The sequence below is a fragment of the Chelonia mydas genome, chromosome 20, assembly GCF_015237465.2.
Source record: "Chelonia mydas isolate rCheMyd1 chromosome 20, rCheMyd1.pri.v2, whole genome shotgun sequence".
Lineage (NCBI taxonomy): Eukaryota > Metazoa > Chordata > Testudines > Cheloniidae > Chelonia > Chelonia mydas.
Window position 1 is genome coordinate 1,304,270 of NC_051260.2, and position 17,984 is coordinate 1,322,253.

General features: G+C 50.9%; 1 protein-coding gene and 2 non-coding genes across 6 annotated transcripts; all 3 read right to left on the reverse strand.

Moving 5' to 3' along the window:
- Positions 1 to 885: 885 nt before the first annotated feature.
- KANSL2 (KAT8 regulatory NSL complex subunit 2) lies at positions 886 to 17,842 on the reverse strand. Of its 4 annotated transcripts, none has more exons than XM_037883802.2 (10): positions 17,280 to 17,842; positions 15,961 to 16,218; positions 14,923 to 15,101; positions 13,413 to 13,527; positions 12,598 to 12,761; positions 10,497 to 10,663; positions 9,513 to 9,609; positions 6,583 to 6,836; positions 2,927 to 3,166; positions 886 to 1,772 (listed from the first exon to the last, which is right to left on the reverse strand). In XM_037883802.2, the coding sequence occupies exons 1-10, from the start codon at positions 17,378 to 17,380 to the stop codon at positions 1,638 to 1,640; spliced, it is 1,710 nt and encodes a 569-aa protein (XP_037739730.1). In that variant the 5' UTR covers positions 17,381 to 17,842; the 3' UTR covers positions 886 to 1,637. The 4 variants fall into 4 exon arrangements, with proteins under 4 accessions (XP_037739730.1, XP_037739731.2, XP_037739732.1 ...); XM_037883803.2 differs by having other exon boundaries at positions 17,186 to 17,282; XM_037883804.2 differs by lacking the exon at positions 2,927 to 3,166 and having other exon boundaries at positions 17,280 to 17,431.
- LOC114020583 lies at positions 1,984 to 2,120 on the reverse strand. The gene has a single exon (XR_003565403.1). It is a non-coding gene; the product is annotated as a small nucleolar RNA SNORA2/SNORA34 family (small nucleolar RNA).
- Positions 9,277 to 9,412, reverse strand: LOC114020582. Its single transcript, XR_003565402.1, has one exon. It is a non-coding gene; the product is annotated as a small nucleolar RNA SNORA2/SNORA34 family (small nucleolar RNA).
- Positions 17,843 to 17,984: the final 142 nt, after the last annotated feature.

The window sequence follows — 17,984 nt, forward strand, 5'->3', positions numbered from 1 at the left end:
CTAGCCCAGCAGGGCATACACAGGACTCGCAGGGGGCTTTGGGACTGCTAGAAGCAACAATTCAATAAACACAAATCAAATCAAAGCCTGGAACGGGTTGAACCTCACCATTCCTCTAACTGAGGAGTTGCTTCTGTGGTTAAATTACACAAACAACTCCAGCCCTGGCTCCCAGGCCAAGGCCTCGTGCACAGAGCTAGGAAGCCCTAAAAATAGGGGATTTGTAATGGGAAAGTCTGGCAGCCCCTGCCCCATAGCAGGGCTACGCAGGCGCCGCTCTCACCAAACCACAGAGCAACAGCAGATCTTTTGGGGTTTCACGTTGTAAGATTGAGTGAAACATGACCGTGTGTATTTTTACTGGACATGGCAAGACTCAGGAGGTTTGCAGCCACATGGTTTTCATTCCACAAACTCCCCAGAGGCCTACGTCCCACGGTTCCGACACAGATGATGCTGTGCCCTTGCAGTCTCCCTCCTTTGGCTGCTCTCAAGTTACACAGGGGCCAAGATGACGTAAAGTTGTATTTCCTCCAGGCAGAGGGCGGTTCCTTCAGTTACGATCCCCCCTCCTTTCCTCCCCCCGAAGATCTTTTGTGCATGCAGAGTATTTACGAACAATGAAACTGCTCCCAGACTAGCGACAGTATCCCAGGTCCGCAGGAGCATCTGCTCTTAGCGCTCATGCTCTGCTTTACGTATGCAGCCCCAGAGAATGGGGGAGTTTCCCTTTTTCTTCAACACTCGCTACCCGAATTTAAATGAAGCCCCTAATTCCAGACAGCGTTACAAGCCATTTTACCTTTCTCCTTTCACAGGAGAATCTCGATGCACTTTGTGGCAGCAGAGGCAGGAGGCGACAACCCCCCGGAACATGGACAGTCATTTTCTTCTGATTTCTTTATTGTCTGTTTTTTGCTGGGGGGGATGGAAATTTCCCTGTTCTGATTACAAATTGGAAACTTTGTACAGCACATTTATATACTGTTATTTTACACACGATTAGCACCCTACGGGCTCATCCATCGGTTAAAGCTAGAGTGAGGAGTCAAATTTCAGGCGTACAATGCCAGAGGAATGACAGCCGTTGCACACTAGAATGAACTGGGTACAGTTAGGACAGAATCTTGCTTTAGTACACGGTGCTACAGTCTGAACAAGCCAAGCCTCTGCCTAGCGCATGCATCCCTGACAGGCTGACTACAGAATGTTCAGTCCCCACCTGGGAAAACTCTTTCAGTTTGGCTCATTTACCCCTCTCCATGGATACATCACAACTTCGCTAACTGAGCGTGCGTCCCATGAGCCGCCTACCCTTTCTACGTCTCTTCTACCCTGACTGGGAATGACACACAGTCTCACTAGCCAGCTGTGCTTTTGGCAGGCTTCACCAAAAGGAACCAGAACTGAAAGAGTGGGAGGGACTGGCAGGAAAGCATCCAACTGGAACCTGTCACATGAGCTTCTGGCCAGACATTTCACCATTCCCCGGTTTCACTCATTTGGCCGCAATTCTCGGGTGGAAAGGTGAAGTGTTGGGTGACCATACTCCGCCAGCCACATGTATTTCATGCTCAGGTCCCTTTGAGGGCGGACAAGACTTTCATCAAGAAAAAGGATTCCAATCCGAGATCTTATCAGCTGATGGAGGCTGGTTCCGGATTCCCATTGGCTGCTGCCAGCGTTCCATGTGACCGGGTGGAGGCTGCAGCTTCTGCCAGCTTCCTGTCTTCCTGTGGTCCAGGCCCGCCCACCCCAGTCTGCAGGCGACTCTGTTAAAGACAGAAAATCCACAGTCACAAGCCCAGCACCTGACCGAGTTATGGCCTGGCTCGCGGATTTCACTCATATGCATACGAGCAGCATTCAGCACAGGAGCCACAAGGCGCTGCAGCCAGGACAGCTGCCGGCCAGAGTACGGTGGGAGCTCCAGAGCGATTCCAGTCCAGCCCTCCCCCCTCCTGGTGGAGGCCTCCATTTGCAGACTGTTACTTCCAACTGAATTGGCCATTCCCCGCAAAAGGCTCTGGAGCAGCCAGCAGACCATGGGAAGGCATTCCTTTGGGCGCCTGCTTGAAACCAACGGCTACAGCAAACCGATGGCCTTGATTCAGGGCCTGCCGCTGGGGCATTTCAGACCTGCCAGCTTGAATCCCAAGCTTAGGCCCTAGTGCCCCAGGCTGGTAAGAGCTAGGAGCAGCTTGCTCAGCTCCTGGAAGAAGGGGAAGGTCGCTGCTTTCCAGAGACCCCTTTCAGCTGTGGAAGCAGCAGCATCCAGCCCTCCCCAGCAATCGGAGGGAAGGGAAAAGGGCTCCCAGCGGCCACCTCCAGAGAAAAGGCCAACCTCTTAGCAATCTCCTGGCTGAGCCGGATGTCACCAGCGAGGGAGAGGGTGTTTGATGCCTGGGAGGAGCAAGATAGTAACGAGAGAGACAGCGATGGAGTAGACGTTCCTTTGGAATCACACCGGAGAGACAGGACTTTCTGCAACAGCTCAGGCCACTGGCCGGGTACCCGGCCTTCAGTGCAGACCACACCTCAATATCTCAGACAGAGATGTATCCTGTCTGCCCCCACTCCACACACACACACAAATAGTGCACCAGCTCAGCTGTGCAGTGAGGCATATAGGGGAAAGGTTCCTTCCTGACCCTTGCAGGCAATCAGCTAATGCCCGGAAACATTCGATCATCCACACCAGGGCGTGATATGGCTGGGCAGAGTGGGGCCACGGCTGGCTTTCCACGGGAGAGCAGCCGCATGGAGCTTTCGCCAATACAGAGCTGACCTGGTAGCTCGTAAAAAGGGAGCAACTACCCCTTCGTCCAACTCCTTACAGAGTTCTGGAGGGGAAATACTGCCCAGATTGGGAGCTTTCCTGCTACTGCTTCATGGCTGGAAGCCCCAGGCGCATCCCCGGCTCTACCTGGGCAGGTGGCTCTGCATGAGACTCCATAGTTGGCAAGGTGGCTTGGCCAGAAGAGCTCCCTCTGTCCAGCTGGGTGGCCTGGGTCGGGATGCCTGGCTGAGGAGGTTCTTCACGGGCCAGTATGTCTACAGCAGCCTCAGCAATATCTTTGATCGCCTGATCTTCCAGGGCCCCGGAGGAGTCAAAGAGCAGAGGGGAAGGGGGACACTGCATGCTATCTCCCACCACATCTAAGTCCTGCAAGAGAAAACACCCGCCAGCAGGCTTCAAGGGGCAGAGTGGACTACAGAGGTGAGATTTGGGCCCCTTCTCCACATTACCCACTTACATCACAGGGCAAAGACCATGGGCCTGAGTTTAGAAGTGCTGGGCACCCAGAGCTCTGCTGCAGGGGCTCACCAAGTCTGAAAGTCTTGGGAGAATCTAAAGGGGGCAGAGCCCAGGCAGTCCCTGCTACCGTCTGGAGTAGGTCCTAAGTCACCAGGCTGCTAGAAAACACAGCTTCGCATGGAGGGCAGGGGAGGCAAGGACAATCCTATTCCAGCTCCTCAGGATCTTCCTCCCTACTTGGCCATGTTATTAGAGGCCTTTAGGGGTGGAAGGTGGTGACTGTTGGCCTTGAAGACCGAATCCTCTGACCCCAGGGCAGGCAAAGACAGTGGCAGGGCAAGCTTCCCCCACAATGCCCCATGCCAACATGGTTCAGCCCTGTTCTAAGCACGAGTGAGGAAGTCAGCAGCAGGCACTGGGACACCAGGAATTCTAGACTTGCTGTCAGATTAATTTCTCTCTTCCTCCAAACCATGCCAGCGCGAAGAAAAACCGGCCTGTCTGGGGCTTCCCTTATTTGATAACCAAGGGTTTGGAATTCTGGATACAGCACTCTGAGCCACTAAAGAAATCTGCCTCTCCCTGGCAGCATTACAATCTGGGATGGAAATGCTGAACTTCCACTGAAGACAAGTCTGAGGACCCAGAGATCTGCAGCCCTGCATGACCTACCATGGTCCCACAAACGGGATGACCGAGAAGGGGCAAGTACCCAACTAAGGGGTGGGGGCAATAGGTCTGGGTGAGGATAATTTCAATCTCTCAGGAGCCTCACAGGCCCCACACAAACGATCACACTCCAGCAGAGCCCTCTCTGGGGACCCGGACAGGCACCATTGCAAACTATCTACCCACTCCTCTGTTTTATTCCTCCACTCTGCCATGCTCACAAATACATTGCCGCTGTGCCTCCTGATGATAACGTTGACACGGGAGGCCAGGACTGGTCGGCGGCTATTGTTAGGGGAGGGTATTTGTTCTGGCTTTGGAGGGTGGAATGTTGGTGACTGCAGAGGAGCATGTTAACAGGATAACGTTACACTAGATAAAATGCAGAGGCTCTGGATATCTGGATGCTGACAAAGCTCTGAGTCCTCTCAAGAAGGACCGTGGAAAGGTTCCCTCCGGGATCCCTCTGACCGAATGAATCCCAGGACGAGAGGCCCTAGGATTCTGATCACTTGTGTGCTTCTAGCAAGGCAGACCCATGCTTATCTCAATAGCATGGAGAATCACACATGCTAGTAGGGCTGTTCCAAAGAAGGCCACTTTTTTCCAGCCAACAGCCAGGCCCAGCTCAGAGTACAGCCAGAAGCAGAGATAAGGCTCCTGAATTCCTGTCTGAACAGCCATTAACGTCCTGCACAGGCCAAGAGAACAGCTCCAGCTCCAACACGTTTTTGGCCTGACAAAAATTCTTCCCCCAAAGACTGTTCTTGCACGCAGCAGCATGCCAGTTCTGCCATGCGAACATTCAAACCCCAGGGCAAAGAAAACAGAGGCCCTGACCCAATGCCCACGGCAGTCAATGGAAAGGCTTCATTGACTTTAATGGGCGTCAGCTCATGCCACAGCTGATCTAGGTTCCTCACAGGTAGCTTCAGCGCTCAGGGGCTTTCGAGTCACTGGACCAGGGGCACATGGTCTCCTATATTAATGCCATGGCTTCTAGGGCCCCTACGGCTAAAGGAGGCTCTCTCAGCATTCCTGTCCGGCTATTTTTAAGTTGGTGCCAAAGGTCTGTTTTGGGATGAAGTGTGTGGAGAGTTTGGTAATATCTAATTTATAAAGCAAGAAATGTCTCCTTCAGAAGATAGTTCAGAGCACCTGCAATGGCTTTGTTTAAATACACTTCATTAGGATTTTTCAACATGGAGGCTTAACCCGCATGCAGGACATCCCAGTAATCCAGGGATTAAAACCCTTGTGCATCCTTTATGGGATAGATGCAAAAAGCCGCTTTTAAAAAAAGCCCCTAAATATGGATTTAAATAGACTAGCAGTTTCAAAGGAGCAATCAGGTTAAAACCCCACCAAAACAAACATTTCCCAAACCCTCTGAATTCTCAAACCTCACACGAGATGGTTCTTTCTTCAATGACTAGAAACAAAAACAAGGAATTGATTGAGATACTGGCGAAGGGCAAGTGCAGGGGGACCAGATGTCCCAACAGTATCGTGACCGTCCCGATACTGGGGGCCTTGTCTTATACAGGCACCAAGGGCACCCCTCCAGTCCCAATTTTTCATACTTGCTATCTGGTCACCCTAGGCAAGTGGCAGGAGATGCTTAAACTCTAGACTCAGATCACCCCACTGTGCCTGCTTGTAACGTAAGAACGGCCATACTGGGTCAGACCCAAGATCCATTTAGTCCAGTATCCTGTCTGCCGACGGTCCCCGAGGGAACGAACAGAACAGAACAGGGAATCATCAAGTGATCCATCCCGTCGCCCATTCCCAGCTTCCGGCAAACAGAGGCTAGGGACATCATCCCTGCCCAGCCTGGCTAATAGCCATTGATGGACCTAGCTTCCATGAACTTATCTCGTTCTCTTCTGAACCCTGTTACAGTTTTGCCTTTACAACATCCTCTGGCAAAGAGTTCCACAGGCTGACTGTGTGTTGTGTGAAGAAAGACTTCCTCTGGTTTGTTTTAAACCTGCTGCCTGTTAATTTCATTTGGTGACCCCTAGTTTTTGTGTTATGAGGAGGAGTAAATAACACTTCCTTATTTACTTTCTCCACACGTGTCATGGTTTTATAGACATGTCACATCCCCCTAGTCGTCTCTTTTCCAAGCTGAAAAGTCCCAGTCTTTCCTCATACGGAAGCCGTTCCATACCTCTAATCACTTTTGTTGCCCTTTTCTGAACCTTATCCAGTTTCAGTAGAACAGCTCAGATGAGCAGGCAAACCTGTACCACCACAGGTACCACGACACCTAGGCATTGTATTCTGAGTCCAGACCTTTCAGGAGTCCCTCAAAACCAGAGATCCTGCTTGTTCTGTGTGGAGGTTAAAGATCCCAGAGTTCTTTTCCTAAAGGTAGGGGGTCTGCCTTAGCTACCCATACACCCCAATGTCACGCAGAGCGCTGCGGGCTCTCTACCCTAGGGATGGCTGCTTCTCAGTGATACCTGGTTGTGTGGTTTGTAAAGGCATTGGGATCTGTTGCTTTATAGCCCCACCCCTCCCCCACATAATATTTTAACATGGCTTTAGCCTGCGTGATGATGACAGCAATGCTCTTCCTCCGTTCACTGGAGGACACCATGCCTGCACACCGCACTACTGCGCATCAAGTGGCTGCTCCAACTTACGTCGCTGAACTCCAGGGGTAAGCTCTCGGTGGGCTGGAGCTCAGCAGTGCTCAAGTACAGATCCATGGGGGCAGCGTCCAGCTCCTCGGGAACGGACAGCACCTGCTCGGGTACGTACATCTGGGGTGGTAGCTGGAGATGAAGCGGGCAGCAGGGACCCTCAGAGAGGCTTACAGGAACCGGCTTGTCGCAGGGCGCTTCCTCCGACCCTTGGCACAGCTTAAACAATGTCTGATTGGTGTCCTGACAAATATCTGGGAAGATGCAGTCAAGGGGAACGTAGAGAGCCTGGCAGAGAAACCAGCTACCGAAAGGTGTCTTGTCCTGGGACACAAAGCAGAGGCCGAAGCATAGACTCAAGAGACCAGGGATCTAGTCCCCAGTTGCTCAGTGACCTTGGTCAATTGTGTGTGCCCCAGCTGTAAAATAGGGATATTATTGACACCTTGGTAGGAGGAAGAGGGGGTTATGAGGCTTAGCTGAATGCTTGTAAAGCACTCCCACCCAGACCCTCAGATGGGCAGCACTACAAATGCAATGTAATGGGCCGCTGCAAATAAATCATAAGTATCTGCACAAATCTTCACATCTACCATGCAGCAGGGAGCTCCGTGTTTATATCAGTGTGCACACAGCTTTTTCCAAACCTAGGAATTTAGTTCCGGATTTTCATCCCTTCTGTACCTAAAAGTGCCTAGAGGAAAAACTATTCCTGCCAATAGCATAAATGGGATTTCCTGCCTTTAATCACAAACAGACCACAGCTCCAATGGCATCCTACTTCTAAGGCTGTCCAGCAGCAGACAGTAGCTGGGGACTGCCACTCGCTCACTATCAAAACCAGAACAAAGAACAACCCCCTGCTGAATATGACAGACTGACTTCCTGTTTGAAGACCACTTAAAGGAACCCTGCCAAATGTAAAATCACACCCCCATCGGTAACTTGTGGCCTTTTACTGTTACACTAATCTCAGAAGTTCTGTGTAAATGAAAAATTAGAGCAATTTCTCCCCCAGTTTGTTCACTTTGTGAATGACAGCACTCCAACCCAAATGACTAGTGACTTGGGTACTTAACTTAAAGCACTTTAAATGGATTTTCAGAGACTGGGCACTCAGCACTCTTGGACAAATCGGGCTTGTTTAAGGTGCCTCAAGTCAGACCCACCCACAAAGTCAAGGCACGCAAAAATAACTCGTTACTAAGACTTTGTGCATAGTTACTTTCACAGTTTCCCTTTTTATGCAAGGCATCAAAGGAGAGAAAAACACTGAAAACACAGTGATTGTAAAACCACAAACTGGCAGGGAACTCCAACACAGATGAAGGACCTGAAAGAGCTTTTAGCTCCTTTTTTTAAGTTGATCAGATTTCAAGATGACCATTTCCTCTTAAATCCTCCACACACGCACACCGAGGAATCTCTTAATACGCAGACAGGATTCCCAGTCAGACTTAAAGAAGCTAGTGATTCAAACTAAAGGAACCAGTACTAAGCCTACACCAGAGGAGCCTAGGTTTATCAGATGCTCGAGGGCAGATGCCATCAGAAAAGAGGCTCTGTATAAACACCAGGGTGGGGCTCCGGATTTTAATCTCTCTTAGTGACTCCAGATCAAGTGCTTAGTTTACAGATCAAAACATGATTTATCAAACTCACCAACCCCATTTGGAACAGGAGAATCCAGATGGGTTCTGTCTGTTTCACGCATCATTACCAACAATCTAGTTTCCTGAAAACCAAACAGAGCCAAGGAGTCTATCAACAATGCACAAAGCAGAACAGATTACACATGGTTCTCCTATAACTCTATCAGCTCAGCAGGGCTGACCAAAGTAAAATCTTGTTTGTGTCAGTAAATAGCAGACACGAATCAGACATAAGAGAAGACATTTTTTATACAGTCCTTTCATTGCCTGCATTGCTCTAAGCTAGCCAGCTGCAAATGTCTCCTGGGTTAAGCCATTTTAATAGCATTTATCCTGGAGAAACAATGGCCATTTCCTGCCACACACACCTGTTCCCTTTGTGTAACCAGACTCAGATCTGCTGACTTTAGTAACAAAACAAAGTTCATAATTTCCTCTGCTGCCAGCCCCACTCAGCCAACATGATTCTGGGAGAGGGAGCTGGAGTTTACTCTGACTCACATCAGCAACAACTGCTAAAACTAAGCTCTGAATGCAGCACCGAATTCCACCTCTAGTTACCTCAGTGTAAACTCCTACAGCCAATGGGGGCTGCACAGGTGTAACCAGGGACAGAATGTGGCTTGTTACTGGGGGGATCTAGAAGCTGGAAAGAACCCAGTGGGAATCTGCAGGGCTGGCCCACTGTTTTATCTGTAAGCCAAGCAGACTCGCTCTGAAGTCACTGACAAACATGCCACGGAGACAGTATGAGACTCACTGTTCAGTGTGGACGTGCACTAAAGAAATAGCACAACCCCCCCCCGGGAATCCAAGTAAGACAAGGCAGATCTAGGGACCCATGACAATTCCCAGGGGAGCTAAGATTTATTCTTAACTCACAAAAGGCTCCACCCAATACTTCCTTGTTCTAGATGTTTATCAGCATCCATAGCCAGGATTCTTCAAGGATTACATTATGAGTTAAAGACCAATTTACTTCTATCTTAGTTTAACACAGCTGGAAATTAGCCTGTGGCTGTCCTGTAAGCTTCCATGGTTCGCTTGTTGCTTCCAATGGAATTGGCTGTTCCCTTCTGAGACTCTGGAACAGCCAACAGACCACGGGAAGGCATTCCTCTGGGCTCCTGCTTGAAACCAACAGCTACAGCAAACCGATGGCCTTGATTCAGGGCCAACAGAAACGAGGATCAACACAGCTGTCACCCCAGTAGACATCATGCTGCTGGAGCAGAGACACATGTGCAGCTCACTACAGATGGGAGGATAAAAGGATACGAGTGAGGCAGTGTCTGGTCATGGGGAGAGACTGACTGGAACATCGAACGTCATCAACAAAGGCCAAGCACCGCTGGCTGGAACGAGTGGTGTGTGCCTGTAGAGGAGCCCAAGAGAAGAGATCAGAGCCACACAGGACTGCCCACCTGCTGACTGGAGAGAGACCTGCCACTTGGCAGGACGCTCACATTCAGCTATTAGAGTGACGGTCCGCCATGGGGATGTCAGCTTTTTGTGACTTTATTGTCAGTGAGAGTTCAGGTTCTGAGGCAGCCCACATTTTCAGGGCAGATACTGAACTTTCTTGCCTTAGCGCACGGATTCTCAGCCATTCCCAGTTTGCTATTTTTGGCGGGGGGGAGGGAGGTGTCATCATGGAAGGGCTGAACCCCCTGCCTTGGGGAGTTTAAAATCAGTCCCATCCTCTAATTTCATTCAGACATTTAGGTAGCTTCGCCCCCCCGCCCCCCCATACAGAAACAACTGCATCAGTCAATTTCAATTTGGCTTCTCCTGCACAACACAAGGTGGTTACATTTGGGCTCCCAAGGAATATTTAGCTCTCCCTGCTCCAACAAAAAAAGAATTTCCATTTAATGACAAGTGATGAAAACCTATTCCTACTCATATCAGCCTCTCGCCCACCCCCCTTTCTTTAAAGGGAAACATTCTCCAGATCTACATTTTGGGCCTACACTATAACTGCTCCTGTCCCTTTAATAAAAGCAGGCCCAACGGAACTCCATACTCACTGGCTGAGGTTTCATATGCCATGCATCTGCCCGGAGTGAGTATTTATGGCTGATGTACATATCCCCAAAGACAGGGCTTTACAATGGAAACTCTGGCAGGGCTGGACCTACATGGAACTTGCTGGAGTGATCCCCATGAGGAGGGGAGGGAGAAGAGACCTGGGAGCCAAGCGAGTCTGGAACTCCAACAGGCCTGAGATCAGACCCTCCCTGTGTCCACAGCATGAAGTACCTGCTGGGCCGCACCCTCGGTCGCCAGCATCCGACGCTCCTTCAGCTGGCGGTGCAGCAGGGCCTCCACGCCATAGCGCTGCCGATAGCGTCGGAGACACTTCAGTTGCTTCAGGTTCTCACGCTCCTTGGCCAGAAGCCCCTCTGGGCCTGTCAGAAGGCTGCTCCCTGGGAGACACAGACCGCAGGGAATCAGCATCACACAACACTGCCCAGACTGCTGCAGCGCCCTAGTCCGATTAAACGAAACTCCTCTGTTTACAGAGGACTCCACTGTCCGCTACTAAGCAAGACTGGGGATGGATTTCCTATGCAGGGAGCCAGCCCATTTAGCTGGCTATGGAAGGCCTCCAACTGCTGACTCCTTGCTGAGAGAGGTATTGAACAGCTCCACATTCTAGTGGTGAGCTCTGCAGTTAGAGCAGGAACTAAGCCTTTTGGTAAGGTCTGAACAGCACAGTGCAGCCTCCAGCAAGCTCATCCCACTTACCCCAAGGGGCAAAGAAGGAATCTTTAAGTAAATTGGTTAGTCTGTAAGCATTCTTAAAGGACTCCTCCCTTTTTGAAACTCTTGATGGGTCAAACCTGTATTCGGACTATAATATACGAATTACTGCAATTAGAACTGCAATTTGACTTGGCTTACAGATTATTCCAAAGCTGACTACATGGTCTATTTTAAAAGTTTATTAATGTGCAAATGTTGTGATGTGAATGTTCATAACTTTGCATGACTGTTCATCATGGACTTTTTCACCAAGTTACCGGTTTATAAAATATTTTATAAAACACTGCTGCACACAATAGCCTATTATTTTTGTCAGAGAAGGGGCCGCACACTGTATTTTTGCAGGATACGTTACCCACGGAGATGAGGACAGTGAAGGCATTCTTCGTGCGGCTCTGCAGCACAGCCAGCTACAGGACGCAACCTTTCACTAGCTGAATTATAAAAACAACTGCCTCCAAAGATCATCTTCTAGACCGCAGGAAATCGGCAAGAGGCAAGTGCCTCTCCTGCCATCCTTGGGATGACCCACTGCCACCCCTGCTTCTCCCCACTCCGTTTTCTTTTTGAAAACGATAAACACGTAAGTTTTATCAGTATACATTTTGTATGTATGGTTTTTACAAGTATAACCGTGTACGCATGTGAAATTAAACAAAGTCTGGAAGAAGAAATCCGTCAGGGAAAGTGAAGGCCATGGGATGGACTTAGGGGTGGGTGCGCCACAGAGCATGCCATCTGCCTGGAATGTAAAAAGCAGGGATGGAGACAGACAGAGGGCCTAGAGAGTGGAACAGGTCAGGGAAATAACTGCATCTCATACATTTAGCACATTATCTTCCCAATGGAGAGAGCTTTAACTGTTGCTTCGTCCTCTTCATCCCTGTGCTCGGGGCATCTGAGGGTCTAGGCTCCTGCCGATTCATAGGGAAAGGCTTTCTAAGCCAGACTGAGGAAGCTGCAGCACTGGTCAAAGCCCTCTGTGCTGATCATGGCCCCTCTGCCAGTCCTCAGCCCCCACGCTGAGGCCAGGTCTACATGAGGAACTTTTGCAGTCTAGCAATGTCAGTTTGGGGCATGATTTTTTACGGCATTTCTATACCAGCAAAAACCTCAGTGCAGACACAGTTATACCAGCATCAAGAGCTTTGGCTGGCGTAGCTTATTTTGCCTACCAAACGGGTATAATATAAGCTGCATGTACACGAGGAGGGTTTGCCGGTACAGCAATGCCAGCAAATCTTTTCTAGTGTAGACAAGGACTTACACACCCTAACATTTTGTTTATTAAAAAAGAAAACAGGAAATCCCATACGGAAAATAATTTCTCTCTCAGAATTCAGGTTTTGCAGCTTGTTTCCTCACAACCCTGCAAAAGTTAAAGAGCAATAAATCGGGCAGCCTTCATCCTCACCATGAGACCAGTCTTCAAACACTTGGCCAACCACACGCAACACAAATACCATCACCTGCAGGCACACTGGAGAACTGAAATCACCCCTAAGAAACATAAAGGTCTGTGTGTGCCCTATACATGCACTGTGCCCTGTGGCCACAGGAATACAAAGCTGTGGCTTCCTAGACCAGTACTTGCCTAAGGCTTCATGCTCCCCCTTACGGCTGTGCAAGTATCGACGCTTCTTCTCTTTCAGGAGGTGCTGGAGCCGTTTGAACTGGTCTATGTACAATGACTGCAAACGGATCAGCTTCTCACGCATGATCAGTGCCACCTCCTCAGCTGTGTACACCCCAGCATGTCTGTTAACAGAACCCAAATTCAATAGGTCACAAGTAAGTGAGGGACAGTAAGCCATGAGCTTTATGGACGTTCGCCAATCGCCCTGAGATACCACCAGATAAGAGGTAGCCTAGAGCAGCACACCTGGCAGGGAGAAGCTATCTAACCAATAAGTGAGACCTGCAAGCCAGCCAATGCATACAAATCTAAAGGCAGCGAGTGGAAGTGGTTACATTCTAGAGATATACAAGACTGACCTGGTCACACTGGAGCAATGCAGGATTTTCTTCTGCATCCTACACAATACTGAACATCACACTGGCTTCACATATTTCAAAAGAGGCCAGACTAGAACAGACCAATAATGGCCCATCTAACCCAGTACCCACTCTTCGATGAGGGCTAACACCAGATACTTCACACAAAAAAAAGGCAACAGTTTCTTTTCATCCATACCTCAGAGGAAGAGTTTCTTCCTGACCCTATCTGGAGATCAGCATGTGGTGTAACTCACGAGAAACAACATTTGCAATTTTTAGCTGTAGCATTACTGAAGATGCTGTTTCTTTTCCTAGAATTGTCTTTTAACAAGGATCTAAATTATTTTTACTATCCTGCGGCAGCAAGCTCCCCATTCTACACAACTGACAGGCATTCACAACGTGTCTTACTTCAGAGGGTCCTCCTGATCACTGTCGATGCTTTCGGCTTCACTATCAGGGTCCCCTCGCCATGTCTGATCCACTGTCACGGGTTCTTGTTCTCCATCGCTCCAGCTGTCCTCGTCTGAAAGGAAAGAAGCCCATTACAGAGGCAGGCCATTCAGCCCCACTTCCAGGCTGCTGTCACTCAAGCACAGCACAGCCAAGAACCTGCCAGGAGTCCGGCAGCAGGAGGGGAGACAACCAAGCTCTTCAAGAGACAAACAGGTCACATCACAGATGTCCCAACCCCCAAACAGCATAGGTCAGCTCCAGGGTTTGAACAGGAAAGTCACCAATTAAATCTGGGCTGTCAAAATACACAGTTCTCATGGTTTCAGAGTAACAGCCATGTTAGTCTGTATTCGCAAAAAGAAAAGGAGGACTTGTGGCACCTTAGAGACTAACCAATTTATTTGAGCATAAGCTTTCGTGAGCTACAGCTCACTTCATCGGATGCATGGAATTCTTATCTCCCCTACCAAGAAACCTGAAAATTGCCGGCTTGCTCCTTGCTGAGCTGATCCCGCAGGACAGAAGCTGCACCGCCTGTAGCCAGGTTGTGTCCATTTACTAGGGAAGTGGTTCTCAACCAGGGGTATGCAGAGGTCTTCCAGGGGGTACATCAACTCATCTAGATATTTGCCTAGTTTTACAACAGGCTACATAAAAAGCACTAAGGAAGTCAGCACAAACTACAATTTCATACAGCCAATGACTTGTTTATACTGCTCTGTATACCATACACTGAAATGTAAGCACAATATTTATATTCCAATTGATTTTATAAACATTTTATTTTGTATGGTAAAAATTAGAACATAAGCAATTGTTCAGTAACAGTGTGACACTTTTTGTATTTTAATGTCTTAGAATATCCGGGTTGGAAGGGACCTCAGGAGGTCATCTAGTTCACCCCCCTGCTCAAAGCAGGACCAATCCCCAACTAAATCATCCCAGCCAGGGCTTTTGTCTGAGTTTGTAAGCAAGTCATTTTTAAGTGAGGTGAAACCTGGGGGTACGCAAGACAAATCAGACTCCTGCAAGGGATACAAGTACTCTGGAAAGGTTGAGAACCACTGTACTAGGGCACAGAACCTGCAAGCTGGAGAAGTAAGGGGATTCATCTCATAGGATAATAGGAGGAGCACTTCAACAGATGTTTATTAATTAAATTTCACAAGTTCACTCTGATGTATTGCCCCATGTTTTACAGGAGGGGAAAAACCTAAGTTCAGAAAGGTGAAGCGACTTAACTTTGGTCACACAGGAGATCATGGATCCAGGTCCAGTGATCAGATCACTAAGCAAAGTCTCTCTGTTGTAGGACATCATGTTTTTACCACATATTCCTTGGGATTGTTCCCTTTCCAGGATTAAATTGCGTGACTTTATTGCTGGTTCCTTTCGTATTTTAGCTCCAGAGAAGGAGGCTTCCCCAAAATTATTTTTTCTTGTCCATTTCATTCAAAGCTCTCACCTAGAATTCGACTAGCTTCACTGCGGCTGCTCTCTGCAGTCTGGGAGCCCAGCTCCATCTTTGCATAAGAGCTCAGCTGGCAAAGAAGAGTCTCACCCATGGGTCCGGGGTTGGATTTCTTCATCTGGGCTTGATGTGCCAGCGCGTTCCTGCGGGCATGTTCAGCGCAGAACGACACACTGAGGGGACAAACCAAAATGCTGTATGGCTCACGGAATTCATAGCTTCCAACCAGCAAGGCAAATATAGCAATAGAGTGAGAGGTGTTCAGTGACACTTGGCTTGGAAAAGGAGGAGTCTTCACTCCACTCCTCTGACACCAATGACAAATTCAAGCAACTCTGACCGTCATTTGTATAGTTCCTATACTACCAAAGGACCCCATGTGATTTACAAATCACATGCACAACCACTGAAATGCAGTTACCTCTGGCATAGAGGTGGCAGCCACGTGGCCTAGCAGTGAAGTGAGGGAAGGGATTTTTGGGAGAAGGATATGGGGGCAAGCTCTCACTCTTTCAAAAAACTGACACAGGATTTTTAATGTCCATGCAGAGAGGCCCATATGCATAGGACTGATCATCTTTATCTCACAAGGACCCACTCAAAGATCCGGGAATACAAATCTTTGTGAGGGTGTAGATATTTCAGCACTGATGCTGTGCCCACTGAAGATAAAGTTTTGTTGCAGTGATGCCAGCACCAGGAAACAAACACATCAATAAACACTACAAGTTCTCCAGCACCTTTCACCCAAGGATCTCAAATCACTTTATAAGCATTAATTAACTCTTAATCCCTCTGCCAGACAGATTACTGTTCTCACTTTGCAGATAGCTAAAGGGAGACTCAGAGAGGCAAAGTGACTTCCTCAAGGTCACACAATGAGAAAGCAGTCTAACTAGGAATAAAACTCAGAGCTCCTAGCACTGTGCCTTAGCCACTGGACAGATCCTTCACATGACAAGATACTCCCTCCAGGTCACTTTAATTCTACTAGCTTGAGATAGAGGTAACCATGATGTGGCGGATACCTACCCATCCTTCTTCTCAGCTTTGGGAGCAGCATTTGGACACCTCTTCCCATTCTTAGTGGAGACGTAGCTGCATTGTTTGAAGGGAGCATTCCTGTCTTCAAGGATGTGCTTAATGCAGAACTCTTGCCCTTCCAGCCGAGGCTGGGAACACTGGCGGTGAGCGAAGGCACATGACAAGGGTTCCTGGGGCCTTGGCACAGGGGTAAGACGCCCCCGACTTGACGGCAAGACATGGATCCGAATTCTGTTCATACCAAAACTTGCAACAGATACAGACAGCTAATTGTTAGAGCTGGAGCAACCCCCAGACGCTAGTATAACTGACCAGCCCCTGCTACCATCACCAAAGTGAAATAGGACCAAATTATTTGTCAGTGTTTCAGCAGAAGTCCCTGTACTCTGCGGAGGGTGTCATGGCACAAAATGAGACAGCCCAGCAGCACAAGAGAGCGCGGCATGAGGGAATTCTTCCCACAGCCTTGGTTTGATCTGCTCTTTATTGGGAGGTTTGAGCTTCATGGCATCCCGGGTCACTTTGCAGCTCACTTCCCCCGCGTGCCCGGTGTGCTGCGTGTGAGCGGGGCCGGGGAAGCCGGCGGGACCCAACGCAAACCCTTTGCCACTGGGGTGCAGGGGCGTTTTGTGCCATGACTAAGGGCCTCCTCTTACGGGTGGGGGAAACACGTGGAAGAAGCTCGGTTCTCCAGCCACCCCCCCTCTAGGGGGCTCTCCCAACCCCTGCCCCAGAGAACCAGCTCCCCCCGTACTCTGCTGTGGGCTCAGGGCCCCACTCAGAGCCAGGGGCTTGGCGCTGGGCCCCTGCCCCCGAGAGCTTCCCACCCCCATGAGGGGAGGGCTATGGGGAGGGGACTGCAAAACACCCACTGGGGGAGGGAGACCCCAGCCTGAGGCTCCCCCCGCCCCCCACTGGCTGACCCCCAGGCTGACCCCCGCCCCCCCCGGGGTGACCCCCAGGCTGACCCCCAGCCTGAGGCTCCCCCCGCCCCCCACGGGCTGACCCCCTCCCCCGCCCCCCACGGGCTGACCCCCCAGGCTCTCCTCGTCCCTCCCCGCGGGCTGACCCCCAGGCGCCCCCCACGTGCTGGCCCCCGCCCCCCACGTGCTGGCCCCCCCGGGCTGAACCCCGCCCCCCCCGGGCTGACCCCCAGGCTCTCCTCGCCCCCCCCCCCGGGCTGACCCCCAGGCTGTTCCCCCCGCCCCCTCACCGGAGAACCCCACCCCTACGGCGCCGCCATTTTGCCTGCGGGGGGGGGGGGCCCGCGCCGTCCCCCCAACAAGGAAGCGCCGCCGCCATCTTACCTCGCCCGCGCCCAGAACGGCCCGGCGCCCGCTCCCGCCGCGCCATTGGCCCAGCCCGCCGCCAATCCCGGAACGGGAAGCAGGAGGCCCCCCACGGCCATTGGAGGAGAGACCCATCAGTCAGGGAGCCAGGGCCAGCCCCTTGGAGGGAGGGCAACAGGCGGAGGGGTAGAGGGGGAGGGGGCGCGGGTGAGGGGGAGGGAGGACGGGGAGGATATGGCTATGGGAGGACAGGGGGCGGGGCTGGGCTGGGCTGGCGGGGGGGGGAGGCTATGTATGGGGTGGGGCTGGTCGGGGGGGTATGGCTATGGGGTGGGGGGAGGGGGACAGGGGGAGGGTATGGCTATGGAAGGACGGGGGCTGGGCTGGCGGGGGGGGAGGAGGGTATGTATGGGGTGGGGCTGGTCGGGGGGTATGGCTATGGGGTGGGGGGAGGGAGGACAGGGGGAGGGTATGGCTATGGGAGGACGGGGGCTGGGCTGGCGGGGGGGAGGAGGGTATGTATGGGGTGGGGCTGGTCGGGGGGGGTATGGCTATGGGGTGGGGGGAGGGAGGACAGGGGGAGGGTATGGCTATGGGAGGACGGGGGCTGGGCTGGCTATGGGGGAGGGAGGACGGGGAGGATATGGCTATGGGAGGACAGGAGGCTGGCTGGTGGGGGTGGGGGGGGAGGACAGGGGGAGGGTATGGCTATGGGAGGACAGG

Coding starts and splice junctions, on each gene's coding strand:
- KANSL2 (XM_037883802.2), bottom strand. CDS start 17,380: ATGGCCGTGGGGGGCCTCCTGCTTCCCGTTCCGGGATTGGCGGCGGGC. Junction 9,610..10,496: donor CCGAGGGTGCGGCCCAGCAG/GTACTTCATGCT, acceptor GCTCCTCTACAG/GCACACACCACTCGTTCCAG. Junction 3,167..6,582: donor TACCCCTGGAGTTCAGCGAC/GTAAGTTGGAGC, acceptor TTTCTCTTGCAG/GACTTAGATGTGGTGGGAGA.